Source organism: Salvia hispanica, chromosome 3, assembly GCF_029641045.1.
Source record: "Salvia hispanica isolate PSC_SH4W2 chromosome 3, Shi_PSC_v1, whole genome shotgun sequence".
NCBI lineage: Eukaryota > Viridiplantae > Streptophyta > Magnoliopsida > Lamiales > Lamiaceae > Salvia > Salvia hispanica.
In genome coordinates, this window is record NC_142694.1 from 40,237,889 (window position 1) to 40,257,212 (window position 19,324).

General features: G+C 39.0%; 2 protein-coding genes, 1 long non-coding RNA gene and 1 pseudogene across 3 annotated transcripts; 3 read left to right on the forward strand and 1 right to left on the reverse strand.

The window, feature by feature from the left end:
* Positions 1-1,810: 1,810 nt before the first annotated feature.
* LOC148930771 (uncharacterized) lies at positions 1,811-3,266 on the forward strand. The gene is made up of 4 exons (XR_016136729.1): positions 1,811-1,912; positions 2,002-2,070; positions 2,150-2,215; positions 2,661-3,266. It is a non-coding gene; the product is annotated as an uncharacterized LOC148930771 (long non-coding RNA).
* A 1,790-nt stretch (positions 3,267-5,056) lies between these two features.
* Positions 5,057-12,103, forward strand: LOC148930772 (uncharacterized). The gene is made up of 14 exons (XM_089066612.1): positions 5,057-6,486; positions 7,059-7,161; positions 7,956-8,027; positions 8,279-8,377; positions 8,470-8,511; positions 8,785-8,865; positions 9,174-9,224; positions 9,299-9,380; positions 9,498-9,592; positions 10,047-10,118; positions 10,537-10,653; positions 10,731-10,799; positions 10,881-10,947; positions 11,577-12,103. Exons 1-14 carry the CDS (start codon positions 5,057-5,059, stop codon positions 11,678-11,680), a joined length of 2,484 nt encoding a protein of 827 aa, XP_088922738.1. The 3' UTR covers positions 11,681-12,103.
* An 83-nt stretch (positions 12,104-12,186) lies between these two features.
* LOC125216705 (putative xyloglucan 6-xylosyltransferase 5 pseudogene) lies at positions 12,187-13,797 on the reverse strand (annotated as a pseudogene).
* A 2,666-nt stretch (positions 13,798-16,463) lies between these two features.
* LOC125216117 (vesicle transport v-SNARE 13-like) lies at positions 16,464-19,231 on the forward strand. The gene is made up of 6 exons (XM_048117742.2): positions 16,464-16,587; positions 16,863-16,977; positions 18,185-18,243; positions 18,336-18,515; positions 18,654-18,824; positions 18,906-19,231. The coding sequence occupies exons 2-6, from the start codon at positions 16,884-16,886 to the stop codon at positions 19,068-19,070; spliced, it is 669 nt and encodes a 222-aa protein (XP_047973699.1). The 5' UTR covers positions 16,464-16,587; positions 16,863-16,883; the 3' UTR covers positions 19,071-19,231.
* Positions 19,232-19,324: the final 93 nt, after the last annotated feature.

Consider the following 19,324-nt stretch of genomic DNA (forward strand, 5'->3'; position numbering starts at 1 on the left):
TAATTGTACTATTCTAACTTAATTTACTAAATATTTATTCTTTAATAATGCATGTGCCCAAAAGAAATGTTTCAATACTAATAACAAAAAAGGAGTATTTTATTTAATTTTTTTCTTGGTGCATTGTTTGATGAAGTTTAATTTTTCCTAATTAAAACACTTATTTTTCTGTATTTCATGTTTTAGTATTTCCTAGAACTGATGAAGGTACCACGAGTGGAAGCTAAATTTCGCGTTTTCGTTTTCAAGACTCAATTCAACTCTTAGGTCTTCATTACTCCTCAACAAACTTACGAGAAATACTCCTTTCGTTCTCATTCAAAGTGATACATTAATGTTTCATTATTATTACTTTAGTTACATACAAAACTACATTACATAATTCTCGGTCGCATAAAAGAGATGGTTCACTTTGTCTGGGACGGAGGAAGTACTTAATATATGTGCAAAATTTCCCATGTTTTTCTTCTAATTTAATTTTATTTATCGTGCTCCCAGCTTTCTAATTTAAAACAAAACTTGGTTGTTATAAACTCCGCATGTGAAGAGGTAAACATATGGATTCTAGTGAGTTCAGGTGTGCATCGACGAACCCTCACAGCATCTTCTTCGTGCTTCTTCAGGTTCGCAACTCCAGCAAACTAAGAGAAATTTTGCAGAAAATATTAATTCTGGGAAATACGTTGAATGAGGGAACTGCAAGAGGTATATCCATGTTTATGGATTTAGTAAATTTTGCTTAAAATTTTACCTAAGCAGCGATTTAGGACAAGTTTTCTTGAAATTAATTAACGTCTTCATTTCAATTCCGGCGTACGTATAGGTGCCGCTGTTGGATTCAAACTGGACAGTCTTTTGAGACTGGCCGATACGCATTCGACCACTAGCTGGATGACACTTATGCATTATCTTTGTAAGGTATCTGCCTAGACTTTGGGACGACATGTCTTTTAACGTGCAACTTATAAAGTAAAAGAGAAAAAGTAGTGGAGGTTTTAGTGGATAATGTGATTCATATCATTAAATTATAATTAAATGGTTGATCATAATGGTATAAGTTGTAACTATGACTAATTTTAGTGGATGGAGTATCAGTATCGATGTTTTATAGTTAAATCTCCGACCATCCACGACTAATGTTTCTATTTTAATTTGGTCCATCCACTAAAATTACTTCTGTTTTTATTCATGGAAATTTCTCATTGTTGTTTTTTCATTCTCTCCCAGTTTATTCATTTTTCTCTTCCTCTCTCCCTCTTTACTAATTTCGTATTAAAATATGTGTCAACAAATGAGACTATTTCTCACATTTTTGTTTTACAGGCCCTTGCCGCTAAGAATCCAGATCTTCTAGACTTTTACAAGGATCTTCCTAATCTAGAAGCTTCTATCAAGGTTCTTATCTCAACCACACGTACTTAAATTGAGTTATGTTGATATCGTTGCTTGATGATTAAATTACAGGGTAATTATTTGAAGTTAATCGAGAGTTAATTGGTAGTTGCATTTACTAGTTATTGCAATGCTTATCTTTATTTTCTTAGTAGTATGCATTCACTCTTTGTGGTACAATGGAATAAAACGTGATTCTTACTTCTATTATATTCATTTATTTGGTACGATGAAATGAAAAAGGAATTGAAAGAAAATGCAAATGAAAATCTAATGAAATTGTCATTTAATTTCTATCTTCATTCCATTATTACCTTCATTTCGTTCCATCCCCATTCCATTCCATTTCCATCCGTATCATATGTAGATACCCTAGAATCGAAAATGACTTCCCATTCCGCAGATTGAACAAAAGTCGTTGGCGGAAGAAAAGAATTCTATCTCCAACGGTTTAAAGATGTTAGAGAAGGAATTGGATGCTTCGGAAGATGATGGTCCTGTCTCTGAAGTTTTTCACTGGGTACAAATTCTAGAGCATCTTGTTCTACATGCTAAAACAGTTTTCGGTCGTCCAATTTTCATGTTGTTATTGTTGTTGTTGTTTGGCAGACGTTGAAGGAATTTGTTGCTTCTGCTAAGAGTGAATTGGCCGATGTAACGAAGACATTTGATGACGCGGTAAAATTTCTCATACGCATTACGTATATGTTTCAGATTTTTCCCTCTCCGTTTCACTATAGTTGAGGCGCTTGGCAAGGTATTAATATGGATGCAATGATTAAGTACTTGGGTGAAGATCCTAAGCGAATCCCCCCCAAACAAGGTGACTTGAAAATCATCCCCTTTTTTTCTCAAATAAGTATACGAAAAATACCCAAACACGACTTTTTCTCTAAAAATATCCTTATATTTTGTAGAAAAATAAAATAAAGACACATGCAAATAAAATATAGACATATTATAGAAAAGTAATGGTCCATTATTATCACTTTACAAAGCTCCTATATAGTACTCCTACCGTCCCAACTAAGATGACACATTTCTTAGTCAGCACGAAATTTTAAGAGTGGTTGGTTAACGTGGTTAATTGGAAAGAGAAACTCAAAACCTAATCAGAAGTTGTACTAGAAAAAATCGATCAACGTTGGTAAAGTAGTTGTAGTGGAGGCAGGCAAATCGAGCATCGTTCGTGCCCTTTTTTCCTTTTCTTTTTCTTGTGCGACTTTCACATTTCAGGTTACTTAGCCAGTGTGTTTTGATGTATCCAGTCACTACAACCCTCTTGAACTTCGTGAAGCTATTCCAGACAGCCTGCGAAGAAAACATCCAGCAGGCCGAAGCTGAAAGGAAGAAAGCTCAAAAGAAGGTTTAAGTTGTAGAGAACGTGTCGAAGGTGTAAATAAAACGAAGAAAAGAAGAGAACAATTGGAGCACGACCATTGCTAGGTCAACTAGTAATGCGCCTCCATAAAATGGAGTAGGAGGGGCTCGAGCACCCCCTAGAATTTCATATTGTTCGTGGGGGAGGTCGAGCACCCCCTAGCTGGATTTTTTAAAACTTCAGCCTCCTCCAAGCGTATACTTCTGGCCCGGCCACTGATCAGAGGTATGTTCGGCCCTCTATTCGATCCCGGGATAAATGTTTAGGATTTTTGTAAATCCGACCCGTGTTGCTACTACAGCTACATGAGGATGTCATGGGAGTATAAGGTAGATTGCTGATATGAAAATGTTTCATGTACAAATCACTAACATTCACACTGATTCTTCGTTGTAACATAGAAAATGGTAAGGTTCCTCCTTCTAGAAGGAAGAGAACCTTCCAAGAAATTGCCGAAAAAAATTAGTCCCAATCATGGGTAGACCCAAAGTGAAAGGGGAAGGGGCTTAAGCCCTCAATGAAATAATTTTTATTTTTAATTTACTTTTTTCTATTAATTTTTTTAAAAAAGATTAGTCAAGTTTAGTGTAAGTTACTAAAAGCCTCTACAAATTATTTAAATTACTCAAAAATATATGTAAAAATAAAATTTAGAAATCTCAGTCTCTATCGACTGCGTCCGCCGCTGCACCTAGATTTGCATAATTTGCGTCCGCCCCTATCAAAGATGAATACGTCAAACAACATTCTTTTGAAATCGGAAAAAAGCTTCATTTGTTAAATTACTATTTTACCCTTTACAAAAGAAAAAATTTCACTTCTAGAATCCAACTTAAATTGAGATTGGAACATATGCAAGTGAGATCTCGTTAGAATCCTTATGAAATTATCTTTAACTTGATATATGTTGTGCGAAAAAATAATTTAAATCGAGAAAGTTATATGCGTTTTAAAGATATGAGATACTCCCTCCGTCCACGAATAAGAGTCCCGTTTTTCCATTTTTGTCCGTCCACGAATAAGAGTCCCGGTTCATAATTACCATAAATGGTAAAGAGACCCCACATTCCACTAACTCATTCCACTCACATATCATTTAAAATTAATATATACAAGTGAGACCCCTATTCCACTAACTTTCTTCCACCCACTTTTCTTAACATTTCTTAAAACCCGTGCCATTTAGAAATGGGACTTTTAATCGTGGACGGAGGGAGTATTTTTCAAAAGTTAATTACAACTAATTTGTTGTAAATTGACCTTAATACCCTTATTGGCATTTTTTTTATAGTATTGACATTTCGGGGCTAATGATCTAAGCCCTTAATTTAAATATCTAATGTCTATTATTTAGTTATAGTTAGCAATTAAGGATTGATTTAGCATTATAACACTCCCCGTGTACTTATCTATGTTTTGGATTATTTTTCCAAATGTTGCATTGGTTGTAGGTTACATGAGTTGAAAGAGTAGTAAAGTAATTGGAGTAATAATCGAGGATTGGGTTGGAAGACTCCTATTTCTCGGACTGCAAGATTCTCTATTTTTGAAATCTTTCTATTTATGGAATGTTTACTTTGACCAAACTCAGATTTTCTATTTCAAAAGAGTTAGTCATTTCTATATAAGGAAGGTATCGATTGACCTAGCATAGATTTGTTATTGTTGAAAATAAACTTTGGACCCCAACATTATTTTCCTTCCTCCATCACTGCCTTTAACAAGTAAAACACCCTTAAAAAAATTGAAAAACCAACGACAAACAAACTATAATGACATGGCAAAGACTTGTTCAAAAATGGTAAGTGAATTACTCTACCTCTTTGCGCATATTACAATTAATATTATGTATCCACAATCACCAATAATATTTTTAAATAATTGTAGGAGATTTTATAATTCAAATGAAGTATACTAAATTGAATGTTTTGAGATATTCCATGATGAGATTGTTTCAATACTTAAAAAAATCGAACTAGATTGTTAATATTGTTTTCTAAAATATTCTTTGACATATTTACAAAATTTATTCATATGAATACAATATCAGGATCACCATCCCACCACCACCACTTCCACCACCCCTTTGGTGACCATGGCTCTTGTGTTATCAAATTCTTCAACTTCGGATCCGTTCCTAATCGGGAAGTTTATAATCTCTCCCTTCTCTATGTCGAATGACTAGTGATCCGCGACCAACATCAATATCCCTCAAATTATCTCATGATATTTTCAGTACTCCTTGCTTTGGAAACACCTGCCAAATCCTTTTCATCTCCTTTAATGGGTACTACACTAACTAAACATTCACATCCACCACTCCCGCCAGTGGATGCACTTGGTCCGCCAAGTCATTCTTCAACCCAACCTTCTTCGGCTTTAGCTGAGGTTGGCCTTCCTCTGCCCCTTCCACCCGGAGGAGCCCCACATCCACCATCCCCTCCTATAGGTGTACTTGGTTCACCATCGACACCAAGGGTCCCTCATCCACCACCCCCTCTTATAGGTGCACTTGGTCCAACACTGCAACTAGGTCTATCGGGAGGAGGAGGTCCACCACCATGTCCTTTGGGAGGAGTAGGTCCACCAAGTCAACTTTCACCCTCACCTTCTTCGACTCCTCTGCTAGAGGGTGGCCCTCCTCCTTCCCCTCCATCCGGAGGATCCCCACATCCACCATCCACTCCTATAGGTGAACTTGGTCCACTAAGTCAACTTTCACCCCCTCCTCCTTTGCCTCTACTTGAAGGTGACCCTCTTCCTCCCCTTCCATCCGGACGAGCCCCGCATCTACCACCCCCTTCTATAGATGCACTTGGTTCACTAGGTTCGCCAAATCAACTTTCAACCCCTCTTGTTTTGTTTCTACTTGAGGGTGGACCCTCTCTTCCCCTTCCATCCGGAGGAGCCTCACATCCACCACCCCTTTCTATAGGTGCTCTTGGTCCACTATTGTCACTGGGAGGAGGAAGTCCACAATGTCAACTTTCATACCCACATCCTTTGCCTCTACCTGAGGGTTTCTCTCCTTCTCCCCCTCCATCCGAAAGAGCCCCACATTCACCATCCTCTCCTATAGGTGCACTTGGTCCTCCAAGTCAATCTTCACCCCCACCTCTTTTGCTTCTGCCTGAGGGTGGCCTTCCAACACGCCCTCCACCCGAAGGAGCCCCACATCTACCACTCACTCTTGTAGGTGCACTTGGTACACGATTGCCACTAGGTCTACCATCCACACCACCAGGTCCACGAGGAGGTCCACCACCACCACCACCACCAGGTCCACTAGGTGGGGGAGGTCCACCACCACCGCCACCAGGTCCACGAGGAGGTCCACCACCCCCACCACCACCAGGTCCACTAGGTGGAGGAGGTCCACCACCACTGCCACCAGGTCCACAAGGAGGTCCACTACCACCACCAGGCCTACGAGGAGGTCCACCACCCCCACCACCACCAGGTCCACGAGGAGGTCCACCACCCCCACCACCACCAGGTCCACCAGGAGGTCCACTACCACCACCACCACCCGGTCCACGAGGAGGTCCACCACCCCCACCTAGAGTACTAGGTAGAGGGATCGGTGGTGGTAGGTGGCAGGCACACCCTAATGTAAAAAAATCTAATTTAAAGCCGTTTTACTGGATCAAGGTTGGTCGAGCACAACAAGGAAGTGTGTGGGAAGAATTGCAGAACCTAGGAACTCCTCAAGTGTAATACTTTCCTCAATTTGTCAAATTTCTTAAGTTAGACATGCGCACTTATAGTGTATATGTTCATTATCTTCTACTTCTCCCGTCCTATTCTAAGTGTCACATTTTTTTTTGATGTCCGACTTTAATATGTGACACATTTGTTAAAATGGAGCAACACTCTTTCTACTTTTTACTTCAGTTACTCTATTTTCTCTACACTTAACTCACAAAACAATACTGCATAAAATCATGTACCGAATAAAATATATTGCACTTAGAGTGGGACGGAGGGAGTATAATCTATTTGAGCATTTTTCACCCTCCTTCCAAAACAATATTGCTCTTGTCCACAAAAAGTAGTTGTACATTTCTATTTTGGATCCTCCCCAAAATTAGTCTCTATGTTAAGTTTATATCTTTATTGAGATGAATCCCATTTTCCAATAAAATACTTCAAAATACTACTCATTAGGTTTGCTCTAATTTTTACACACAAATAATTAAATAATCATCAAATGTGCATTCCTTTTAATAAATTTATTATGTTCTTGATTTATTGAAGTTACTAATTTATGTCCCTTTAATTCTAGTGCACCAGAATTTGATGCTTCAGAACTTGAGACTCTTTTTCGTGTAATAGCGGAAAACAATGGAGCTAAGAAGTTTGCAGCTAAGCCTACTAAAATCCAGCTGGTAAAATAGTAGTGTAAATCCAATATCTATTTTTGGGGTAAACTATATAATGATGAAATACTAGCTGATATATACACGCATGTAACATTTAGATGTTAGGAAACATACCAAAATACCAGTATACCGGACATATCGTATCGAAAAATATCAATTTTTTTTACATCATGATTTTCGGTACGATAAGATAACAATTTGGTTATGTTAACATTATGAATTTTCTTATACTATGATATACCAAAGCATGCCTAAGTTACAATATAATACCTCCATCCTTGATATACACTAGTATGAACTTTTGATGGATGGATACAAGTTTAGTTGCACAATTGATAAAGTAAGAGATAGAAAGAAGAAAAATTGATTGAAGTATTGTTAGTGTAGAATGAGTCTTTTCTTATTAGAAAGAAATAATTTCTTAAATTAGAAAATTCATAATTTGAAGAGACAGACTAAAAAGAAAAAAAAATCATAGGTTTAAGGGATGGATGAAGATATTGTAATTTAAGGTATATTGTATATATATCAATATTAATATATATTGTTTTTTCAATATATATTGTGATACTGATTTTTTTGCGGTACATCGTATCAAAATTTGGTATATCATAAAAACTATATCAAAAATTACGGTAAGGTAAATGTATGATTTTTACTCATATTGAATCTTCGGTACAGTTTACGATATGACAGTTCTGGTGTGTAATATCGTACTAGCCCACCCTTAATCTATTTTGTTATCACTTTACTATGGAAGTATTATTTTTCTTATTCTATGGTTTCATGGCATCTTGTAGATTGATCTTAAGAGGGCCTATAATGTTGAAATCATGCTATCAAAAGTGAAAATGTCAATTCCTGATATGATGGTAAGGTAAACTAGTAGTCCATATATTTTGTCATTTCTTAATTATATAACTGAAATTGTTGAAAAACTCTATTCTTATTATACATCGACTTGGTAATGATCATGTCTCAGTCGATGATGGATCTCTGTTTCACATGTGTAAATCCGATATTTACTCCGGTCCACATGTGCGGGAGTGTGTTGAAAAACTCCCCATTCTTATATCATATCAACTTGGTGATGATTCTGTTTCGTTTATATATTCTTGGATAGGCCGCTGTACTTTCACTGGATGATACAGATCTGGATGCTGATCAAGTAGAAAATCTTATAAAGTTTTGTCCAAATGAGGAGGATGTGAAGCTTCTCAAGGTAAAATATTGAAAGACAATAACTTTGAATTTGTAATAACTGTGGTGAGTGAAGCCCTTACACTTTCATTGATTTAGCATTATTTCTTTTAGGCATACGCAGGTGATCTAGAGATGTTGGGAAAGTGTGAACAGGTTCGTCTTATTCTTTTTTGGGTTGTCTCACTGATGATTTATTTTTATTTTTTTTTCTAACTTAATTTACTATTTACCTATTTTATTCTAACTTAATTTACTAAATATTTATTCTTTAATTACATTTCCCTAAAAGAAATGCTTCAATGCTAATGAAAAAGGGGAATATTTTATTTAAAAATTTTCATGGTGCTTTGTTTGATGAAGTTTTATTTTTCCTAATTAAAACACATATTTTTCTGCATTTGTCTGTGACAGTTTTTCATGTTTTAGTTTTTCCTAGAACTGATGAAGGTACCACGAGTGGAAGCTAAATTTCGCGTTTTCGTTTTCAAGATTCAATTCAACTCTCAGGTCTTGATTACTACTCAACAAACTTACGAGAAGTACTCCTTTCGTTCTCATTCAAAGTGACACAATTTCTTTTTTAGAATGTTTCATTCAAAATTGACACATTTCTAAATATGAAAATATCAATTTCTCTACTTTATTATCTCTCATAATGTATTATTATTTCACTTAACATACAAGACAACACTACATAAAACTCGGTCGCAGGAAAAGAAATGGTTCACTTTGTCTGGGACGGAGGAAGTACTTAATATATGTGCAAATTTTCCCATGTTTTTCTTCTAATTTAATTTTATTTATCATGATCCCAGCTTTCTAATATCAGAAAAAACTTGGTTGTTGTAAACTCGGCATGTGAAGAGGTAAACATATGGATTCTAGTGAGTTCAGGTGTGCATCGACGAACCCTCACAGCATCTCACTCATGCTTCTTCAGATTCGCAACTCCAGCAAACTAAGAGAAATTTTGCAGAAAATATTAATTCTTGGAAATACATTGAATGAGGGAACTGCAAGAGGTATATCTATATTTATGGATTTAGTAAATTTTGCTTAAAATTTTTCCTAAGCATTATATTTAGAGTAAGTTTTTGCTGAAATTAATTAATGTCTTCAATTTCAATTCCGGCAAATAGGTGCCGCCGTCGGATTCAAACTGGATAGTCTTTTGAAACTGGCCGATACGCGTTCAACCACTAGCTGGATGACACTTATGCATTATCTTTGTAAGGTATCTGCGTAGACTTTGGGATGACACGTGTTTTAATTTGTAACTGATAAAGTAAGAAGAAAAAAAAATAGTGAAAATAGTGTTAGTGGATAATGAGATACATTATGGTTGACCATAATTGTTTAATTAAGTTGTAAATAGACTAATTTTAGTGGACGGATGGAGCATTATAACTATGAGCATCAATATAGATGTTAATTATGAGTATCAATATAGATGTTTTCTGTTAAATATCCTACCCTCCACTACTAATATTTTCATTTTGGTCCGTTTACCAAAATTACTTTTGTTTTATTCATGGAAAATTTCTCATAATTGTTTATTCATTCTCTCAGTTTTATTTATTTTTCTCTTCCTCTTTCCTTTACTAATTTCATATTAAAATCTATGTCTTCGACAAGTGAGACTATTTCTCATTCTCTTCCTTGAGCCCTACCAATATTTTTGTTTACAGGCCCTTGCCGCTAAGAATCCGGACCTTCTAGACTTTTACAAGGATCTTCCTAATCTAGAAGCTTCCACCAAGGTTCTTATCTCAACCACACGTACTTAAATTGAGTTATGTTGATATCATTGCTTGATGATTAAATGACAGGCTAGGGTAGTTATTTGAATAGTTACATTTAGTAGTTATTGCAATTGTTATCTTTATTTTCTTAGTAGTATATATACGCCCTTTGTGGTACGGTAGAATGAAATATGATTCTTACTTCTATTTAATTTCTAATTGTCATTTAATTTCTATCTCCATTCCATATTATCTTCATTTCGTTCCACCCTCATTCTGTTCCATCATAACAAGCATGACAGAGTAGTTTAAGGACCGTAATTTTATCGTCGGGCCTTGTTAACGGATAACATTATTCATTTTAGTTCATATTTCAATATTCTGTCATATGATCCACCCGCCTTTCGAAAATCGAATATGACCTCTCTTTCCGCAGATTGAACAAAAGCCGTCGGCGGAAGAAATGAAATCCATCTCCAAGGGTTTAGAGGAGGTGGAGAAGGAATTGGATGCTTCGGAAGATGATGGTCCTATCTCCGAAGTTTTTCACTGGGTACAAATTCTAGAGCATCTTGTACCACATGCTAAAATAGTTTCCGGTTGTCCAATTTTCATGTTGTTGTTTGGCAGACGTTGAAGGAATTTGTTGCTTCTGCTAAGAGTGAAGTGGCCGATGTAAAGAAGACATTTGATGACGCAGTAAAATTTTCACACAAACATTATATATATCAGTTACAGATTTTACTCTCTCTGTCTCACTGTAGTTGAGGCACTTGGCAGGGTATTAATATGGATGCAATGACTATGTACTTCGGTGAAGATCCTAAGCGAATCTCCCTCGAACAAGGTGACTGAAAATATCCCCCTTTTTTTCTCGAAAAAAGTATACGAAAAATACCCAAACACGACATTTTCCCTAAAAACATCCTTACATTTTGTAGAAAAATAAAATAAAGACACATGCAAAAAAAATATAGACATACTCCCTCCGTCCCACTTTAGGAGTCTCGGTTGGAATATTCCAATAAATGGAAATAGGCCCCACATTCCACTAACTTTTTACCCCTCGCATTTTATTATAAAACTAATATATAAAAGTATGACCTACATTTCACTATCTCTTTTCATTCACTTTTCTTCACATTTGTTAAAACTCGTGTTTAACTCAAATGAGACTTCTAAAGTAGGACGGAGGGAGTATTATAGAAAAGTAGTGGTCCATTATTATCACTCTACAAAGCTCCTATATAGTACTCCCTCCGTCCCGACTAAGGTGACACATTTCTTAGTCGGCACGGGATTTTAAGAGTTATTGATTAATGTGGTTAATTGGAGAGAGAAAGCAGAAACCTAATCAAAAGTTGTACTAGAAAAAATTGAGCGACGTTGGACAGTCGTGCCCTTTTTTCCCTTTTCTTTTTCTTGTGCGACCTCCACATTTCAGGCTACTGAGCCAGTGTGTTTTGATGCATCCAGTCACTACAACCCTCTCGAACTTTGTGAAGCAATTCCAGAAAGCCTGCGAAGAAAACATACAGCAGGCCGAAGTTGAAAGGAAGAAGGCTCAGAAGAAGGTTTAGGCTGTAGAGAACGTGTCGAAGGTGTAAATAAAACGAAGAAAAGAAGAGAACAGTTGGAGCACGGCCATTGCTAGATCAACTAGCAATGCGACTACAGCCTCCTCTAAACGTATACATCTGGCCCGACCACTAATCAGAGGTATGTTCGGCCCTCTAATCCAGCCCGTGTTGCGACTACAGCTACATGAGGATGTCATGAGACTATAATGTTTCAAGATTGTTGATACTAAAATGTTTCACGTACAAAGCACTAACATTCACACTGATTCTTTCATGTAGCATGAAGAGAACCTTCCAAGAAATTGCCAAAAAAATTAGTATGAATTTTGTAGAGTTGGCAGGAAATGTTACGATCGCCACCCAGATTTGCATAATTTATTTTCGAATATGTATACATCAAGCTACGTCTTTTTAAATTTAGAATTTTTTTTTTTTTATGAAATTACTATTTTTAAAAAAATCACTTCTAATCCACCTTAAATTTTCCACAAGTGGTGAAGTTTCCAACATAAACACACCCTCCATTTGGAAATAAAAATATACATTTGCACCACAAACTACAACAACAGATCCAATACTTGTTCGAAAATGGTAGGTAAATTAGTCAACCTCTTTTCCCACTCAAAGAATTTCTAATTCCAAATCTATCTACATTGTCCACTAATTGTGTAACACTCTCATTCCTAATCCTCTTTACATTAGGACTCACCAATCCCCGGTGCCTAAAACCAAGCTCATTCAACACTTGATTATCCGCGAAGTTAAAAGCCCTCTCCATGCTCCTCAAGCACCTCTCCCCCGAGTAATCCCCGTCCCCGCGCACGTCCGGCACCCGACGAAATGCGTCACCAACGGCCACCTCTCGTCCCCGAACCCCGGCCGGTACTTCTCCCCCATCTCCTCGTACCGGTCCACCAACCCCTCCCAAAACCCGCCGAGGAAGTACCAACTCTCGACCGACACCTTCTCCATCCACCGCTCCCTCTGCGAGACGAGCAGGTATATCAGGGCGGACTGGTCGTCCGCCTCGAAGTCCGGCCGCCCCTTGAGGAAACTCGTCAGGATCTTCCCTGCCTCCTCGCGGGGCGGCCCCCTGCCCCCCATCTGGGCCCAGGCGTCGAGCAAGTCCAGCGACCACTGGCAGTTTCTTAATAAGAAACTGCCAGTGTTTAGGGCTATCCACGACTTCTCGTTAAAGAGCATGTCTTGGTAGCCGTGTACCACGAGATTCGCGTTTCGGTACCGGTGGAAAGGGATCTCGAATACCATGTCCGTAAACAGGGCGTCGTTGTCCATCCACCAAATCCACTCGGCCTCGGGGTGCGCCACCATGAGGCGGCGGATGAGCGGCAGCTTCGCCCAGCCGCCGCCGCCGGACATTTCGCCGTCCAACTCCGCCGCGTTGTAGACGAGCTCGATGCCGTGGATCCGGCAGTAGTCGACCTTGTTTTTCAAAAACTTGAGGAGGTAGTGGTCGGCGGCGGCGCTCTCGCACGGGCGCGGCGGCGAGGCGGTGGCGAGGTAGGTTTTGGGGCGGCCGTCGACGGAGTAAGGGAATTTAGGGTTCCGGCGGCGCCAGAGCTTCTTATCCTCATCTCAATTCGTGATTTTAGGGCCTAATACGGGATCCGAGCTGGAATTGGGGGAAATTCGGGAGGCGTAGTCGTCGGAATCGGGTAAATCGTCGTCGGATCGGATGGCGGCGACGATTCGCTCGGTTTCTTCGATTAGGAATCGGCGCTCGGCGTCGGTGTCGGAGGAGGCGAGGTTGCTGAGGCCGATTGTGCCGCGGAGGACGAGGATGGTGACGAGGCCGCAGAGGATTGTGATTTTGAGGTTGTTGAATGCTCGATCGGCGCTCCGCCCCTTCGGAGGGAGGCGGTTCCGGGCGGCGGCGGCGGATTGGGGGAGAACGGTGGCGCTCCGTTTCTGAGCGGAATGCGCGGGATCTGCGCCCATTGTGAGAGGGAATGAATGGCGAATTCAGCTTCAACAATGGTGTGATTCTCTAATCTAGAAATGGCGATGCGGATTGTTGAAGAAGCTCGTGAATGATTGAGATATTGATTGTCGATATTTCTGTTGATTCATCGTCGTCTTCAATTTTAAAAAAAGAATGTTTATCTTCCTGTTTTGTTTCTATTTGTGGAAATATTAACGGTTTTACGAAATTCAAATTTGTATTTGACCTTCCAAATGCAGGTTTATTTATTAGTGCAAAATGAAATTGTAAACTCTTTACCTATCAAATTTTTATAGCAACATAAAATAACAATAAAACATGTTATATATACAAAAAGTGGAATCGTTGAAGTATAGATGAATTAATCAAATTGATATTTTTTTTATAATTTATGTAAATTTCAAATATTTTGTACTATTAATATAAAATAACAATGAAGTATTTTGTATGAATAATATTATTACTTCACTAAATTTATGATCTTTGAAATGTTATAACTAAATTGGTGACATTACATTTTACTTTCTCTGAAAATAAATAGACGAGCATAAAAGATATCATGTCATCAAATGTGAAGCTTTCATTTTTATCATAAAATTTTATATAGTGTTATATTGTGATTTTAGTTAAGAGTTGATAAATTCCGTAGTTGTATTTCTATTTTATAAAACGCGTTAGTATTTTGAATATAACGTCCTAAAAATTAGCTAAATAAGACTTTAGGAAATATTGGATTTTATAAAAAAAATTGAAAAATGAGTATATAATTGATCATTTTCAAATTAATGATAGTAGTTACACAAAACTTGTAGAGAAAAAAATTATTGAAATTAAATTCTTACATTAGATTAAATCATTTAACTTATACTACATCCGACGTGGAGTTAAGAGGGTATTTTCGTCTTTGCGTATTCTGACGTGGCGCCACGGCTTAGATTCAGTTGAGCTTCAATCTCCATTAGAGCATTCCCAATGGAGGTGGCGAATTCTCGGCGATAAATCGCCGGTTATCGCCGAATTATCGCCGGCCATTGTGGCGAAGTCGGCGATAATTCGGCGATAATGTTGCCGTTGCTTCGCCGAGTGGCGTTCTAACGCCGGATTATCGCCGAGCGATCGCCGGCCACTGTGGCGACGCTCGGCGATAATCGGCGATAATTAAAATTTTTTTTTTTTTTTTTTGAACCCAACGGCTATTTTACATTCCACCCCTATAAATATTTCCTCCACTTCCTCCATTCATCACCCACAATCTTCATTCTCTCCATTTTCAATCTCTTCTCCCAATCTTCAATTTTCATCAAAATTATGAGCTTTTGGAAGAAAAGTTCCCGATCGGGTAAGGATAAGGGTAAGGGGAAAGAGTCGAGTTCACAAATTCCCAACACGGATGAAGCAAACGAGCAGTGGATGCAGTCGTTGTTGGCGATGGGTTCTCCTCCCGGCCAACTTCCATACGGGGGTCCGTCTCCTTTGCAGACTCCTCCGGCGCGGAGACTTTCTCCGTACTTCAACTCTGCCGGCAGAATGCCCTTTCCAGCCGACGATGTGTATCGGCCCCAGTTCGACACCCCCGGATCAACCCCAGGCGACCAAGAATCTCAGGCCGCGACACTGAGCGCGGAGGACTTCGAGGTGGAAGAAACGCCCACCGAGCCGCCTTCTAGGAGCGGGAGGGGGAAGGCGCCGGCGTCGTCGGCTGCGACTGATACGGGTTCCGATGAGAGGCCGAAGCGGGTAAGGACTACTTACACTCTGCAAGAGTCCGAGCTGATAGCCGACTGCTGGGCGGACACGTCACAGGACGCGGAGCGCAGCAACTACCAGACTGAGATCATATTCTGGGAGCGGATTGCCGCGAAGTACAGGAGCCACAAGACTGCCTCAATGAAGGACCATGGCAGCGAGGCGATCCGTCGGCATTGGGAGCGCCTCATGAGGGACTGCGGGCACTTCAACGGTATTTATTCTAACTTGATGACTCACATGACGAGTGGCCAGAACGAGCACATGGTCCGAGATGAGGCCATCCGGATGTATAGTAGCCAGTACTTGTCGACGAAGGGCTTCAAGTATTGGAACATCTACGATAAGCTGAAGGATCTCCCCAAATTCCGGACGGGAATGCACGACGCGCTGCACGGGAAATCGGTGCGCTCGCGACTTAGCGTTTCGGAGAGCGAGGGGAGCGCGGCCCACATCGACTTGAGTGGGGATGGTCCGCACGAGCGCCCGGAGGGAGTGAAGAAGGCGAAGGGGAGGCGGAAGGGGAAGGGCGCAACGTCGGAAGTCGCGTCGGAATCCGTCATCGACTTAGAAAAAGCCACTTATTCGAGCAATGTCGCCAATCTGACCCAGATGTACACGCTGTACTTCACCGGCGGCGGGACCCCTGAAGAAAAGGCGGCCCTCTGGAAATGCATCCAACACCTGCAGAGTACGCTGGGGCTCGATCCCGACGCCCCTCCGGCCCCTCCGTCTTAGATTTTTTTTTTTTAAATCTTTGTTTATTTGCGTTTTTTATTTGTAGTTTTTTTTTTCTCGTTGTATTATATTTTCCAATGATTAATACAACGATGAATTGTTCATTATTAGTCTATTTATTAAATACATTTGTAGGGAAAATTAAATAATATAAAAAATAATGATGTAAAAATGAAATGTTGAGTTAGGGAGAAATAAGGGAGAAATAAGGGAGAAACCAATGTAGCACTTGGCTAAAAACTGGGGATAAATTTTGGTGCTGATGTGGCGCTGATGTGGCAGGAGTTAGGGAGAAATAAGGGAGTTTTTAGGGAACTCCATTGGGAGTGCTCTTATCGTTTTAAACAATTTTCCGAAGGCCATTAACCTTAACCGTTTCTAGACAAATTTTCACCGCATTCCGGAGTGCATTCTCCGATCATTGCCTGTTAATTTCCGGCGCCGATCCGAGCAATTGAAGGTAAAAATCGTATCGATTGATCAAAATTCAAGCGCTCCTCATTTCACAATTCACATTCTCGAATTTCATTGAATTCCGGTGATTAATAGCTTCTGTTTATCGAATCAGTGCTGAAATGTCTATTTAAATTGGTAGATGTTGGTGTTGACGGAATGAGTGTGGTGTATGATTTTGAGAAACTAGAATCAGCTGATGATTTAAAATTTGATCGGATATCCGTGGCGATGATTGATTTAATTAATTTTGGAATTGAGCATTGTTGTTGTGGATTGCAGGAATTGTTGAGGGGTTAAAGGATGAGTCAAGTATTTGAGGGTTATGAGCGGCAATACTGTGAGATATCTGCTAATCTTTCGAAAAAGGTTACTTCAGCTACTGTTCTCGATGGAGGTGAGGCGAAAATATTTCGTTCTGCTTTGAGTTTCTTATGAGATTTATACATTCAGTAGTGTCAGTTTGATTGTTATGTGATGATTATGATCTAATGTCTGTGTGTCTCTTTGAGGAAAGGAATTGTTGCTTCTTGGTGAATGTAGGATGACAGTTTGATAGAGTAATGTGCAGCTCATTGGAATCATTTATGAAATGTTAGAAAATGGATCGAAGCATTAAACGTGGTGGTACTCATAATTTGATGAACATATGTTGGCTGTGTATGTTTTGAATTTTTTGTGTGGATAGAAGTCTGTCCGATTTCATGTTTTAAACAGTATGTTATTTGAAATTTTTAGCATGGTGTCTTGTTAAATTTATGCATATTTGGATTTCCATCTAGCTGCACATTTGATGCATCTAACATGGACGATTTAACTATGCATCCCTACTACCTTCATCCTATAATATTCTCTTGGCAGAATGAGACTTAAACTTAAATTGCTGATTGATGCATGGTGTTTAAGATTGATTTTTCTGAGGTGTGTATGGTTATGACTTATGATGATTTGGTGTTTCTTGACTGTGTCTGGGGGGGATGGTATTGGGGAGGAGGATGAAAATTTGAATGCCTGTAAATTGTCTCTTTATAGTGTTCAATAGTAGACCAGAGGAAAGTTGAGAGGAGATCCATTTGCCTATTTTTCGATTTCGCTTAACATGTCAGTTGATGAAAATATGGAAATATCATATTTACAATTTTCTGAAGATTGCTCTTTTTCGAACAAGCTGGTCTATTTCCGCATCATAGCTGCAAAAAGATTCTAATATTTGTTAAAGTTCAAGTACCATTTACGTATTTCTGTATTTGTATCATAGTATTTGGGACAAAAATTGAATCCGCTTGTTGACAATAATCTCAAGCTACAAGGACTGAGTTACTCATGCCATAAATTGCAAGTGCACGTCTATAAAGTCTGGATAAAATCTCCCTCATAGTTTGGCAGATGTAGCGTTTTAAGTTGTTTGTATTTATTTTTCTTGATAGACAAATCTGCTTGCTAGGCCGTCTTTTAAGATCTTATATAACTTAGAAACTGTGACAGAAACAATCAGCCATCAATTTATGGATGATGAGTTCATATAGTTCCTTAATCCCTTAAAGCATGTAATTTATTTTTACTTCCATTTGCTGCTGATATTGGTGGAACTTTCCCATTGGCAGAACAAAAGAAACAGAAGGTATCCGAAGTTGCAGGAGGATTAGAAGATGCCGAGGCACTGGTAACTGGCTTACCGACACACACATGAATTACGGCTGATTCTTATGCCTTTAGACTCTATACTAACATCCAACTTGTACTTAAACATCCAAGATACGTAAAATGGATCTAGAAGCTAGGAGCTTGCCGCCAGGTGTGAAAGCTACACTTCTTGTCAAGTTGAGAGAGTACAAAACAGACTTGAACAATTTGAAATCAGAAGTGAAGAGGATCGCATCGGGTAATGCCAACCAAGCAGCTCGGGATGACTTGATGGAATCAAGTATGGCGACGGTACTGATTCTTCCATATCTCTTTTAGTATTGTGGCTTTATTTGTCCTAAAAATGAATCATGTTTCATACTTGTTTGGTTTCTTCCCCCCATAAATTATCTAATATACTGGTATTGAATTTGATGTTGAATTAAATAGGCATCAGCAGATCAACGAGCAAGGCTGCTGATGTCAACTGAAAAATTAGGTAAGTCGAGCGACAGGATCAGGGAAGGTCGTAAAACAATGCTTGAAACTGAAGAGCTTGGAGTCTCGATTCTTCATGATCTCCACCAGCAACGGCAATCCCTACTGCATGCACATAACAACGTACGCCTTGTGTTCTTGCCTTGCCAACCTCGTTCTGGTGAAACTGTTAGTGCATTACAATTTTACGACCCCTTTTTGCAGCTTCATGCGGTGGATGATAACATCGGCCGGAGCAAAAAAATTCTGACCAACATGTCGAGAAGGATGAGCAGGAACAAATGGATCATCGGCACTATCATCGCACTCTTGGTAATTGTCATAGTCGTTATTCTCTACTTCAAGCTGACCCGCCGCTCGTCTTCATAACTGGAATTTGATTCCGTTGTTTTGGATACAATCTCTATGCCACATGATTTGCATTTGTCATCCTTGAGTTGTTTGAATCTCAAATAAATCGATACGACTCATTTTGCAATTTTGATGTCGCTTATACTATAACGTTTCAATACGACTTCATTTTTTTGATTCGTAGCAGTTTTGAGGGATACTTTTTTTGGGAAAAATTGATGTTTCAAAGCTGGAAAATTGTTGATATCAAAATTGCCACACGTCAAGAGGTG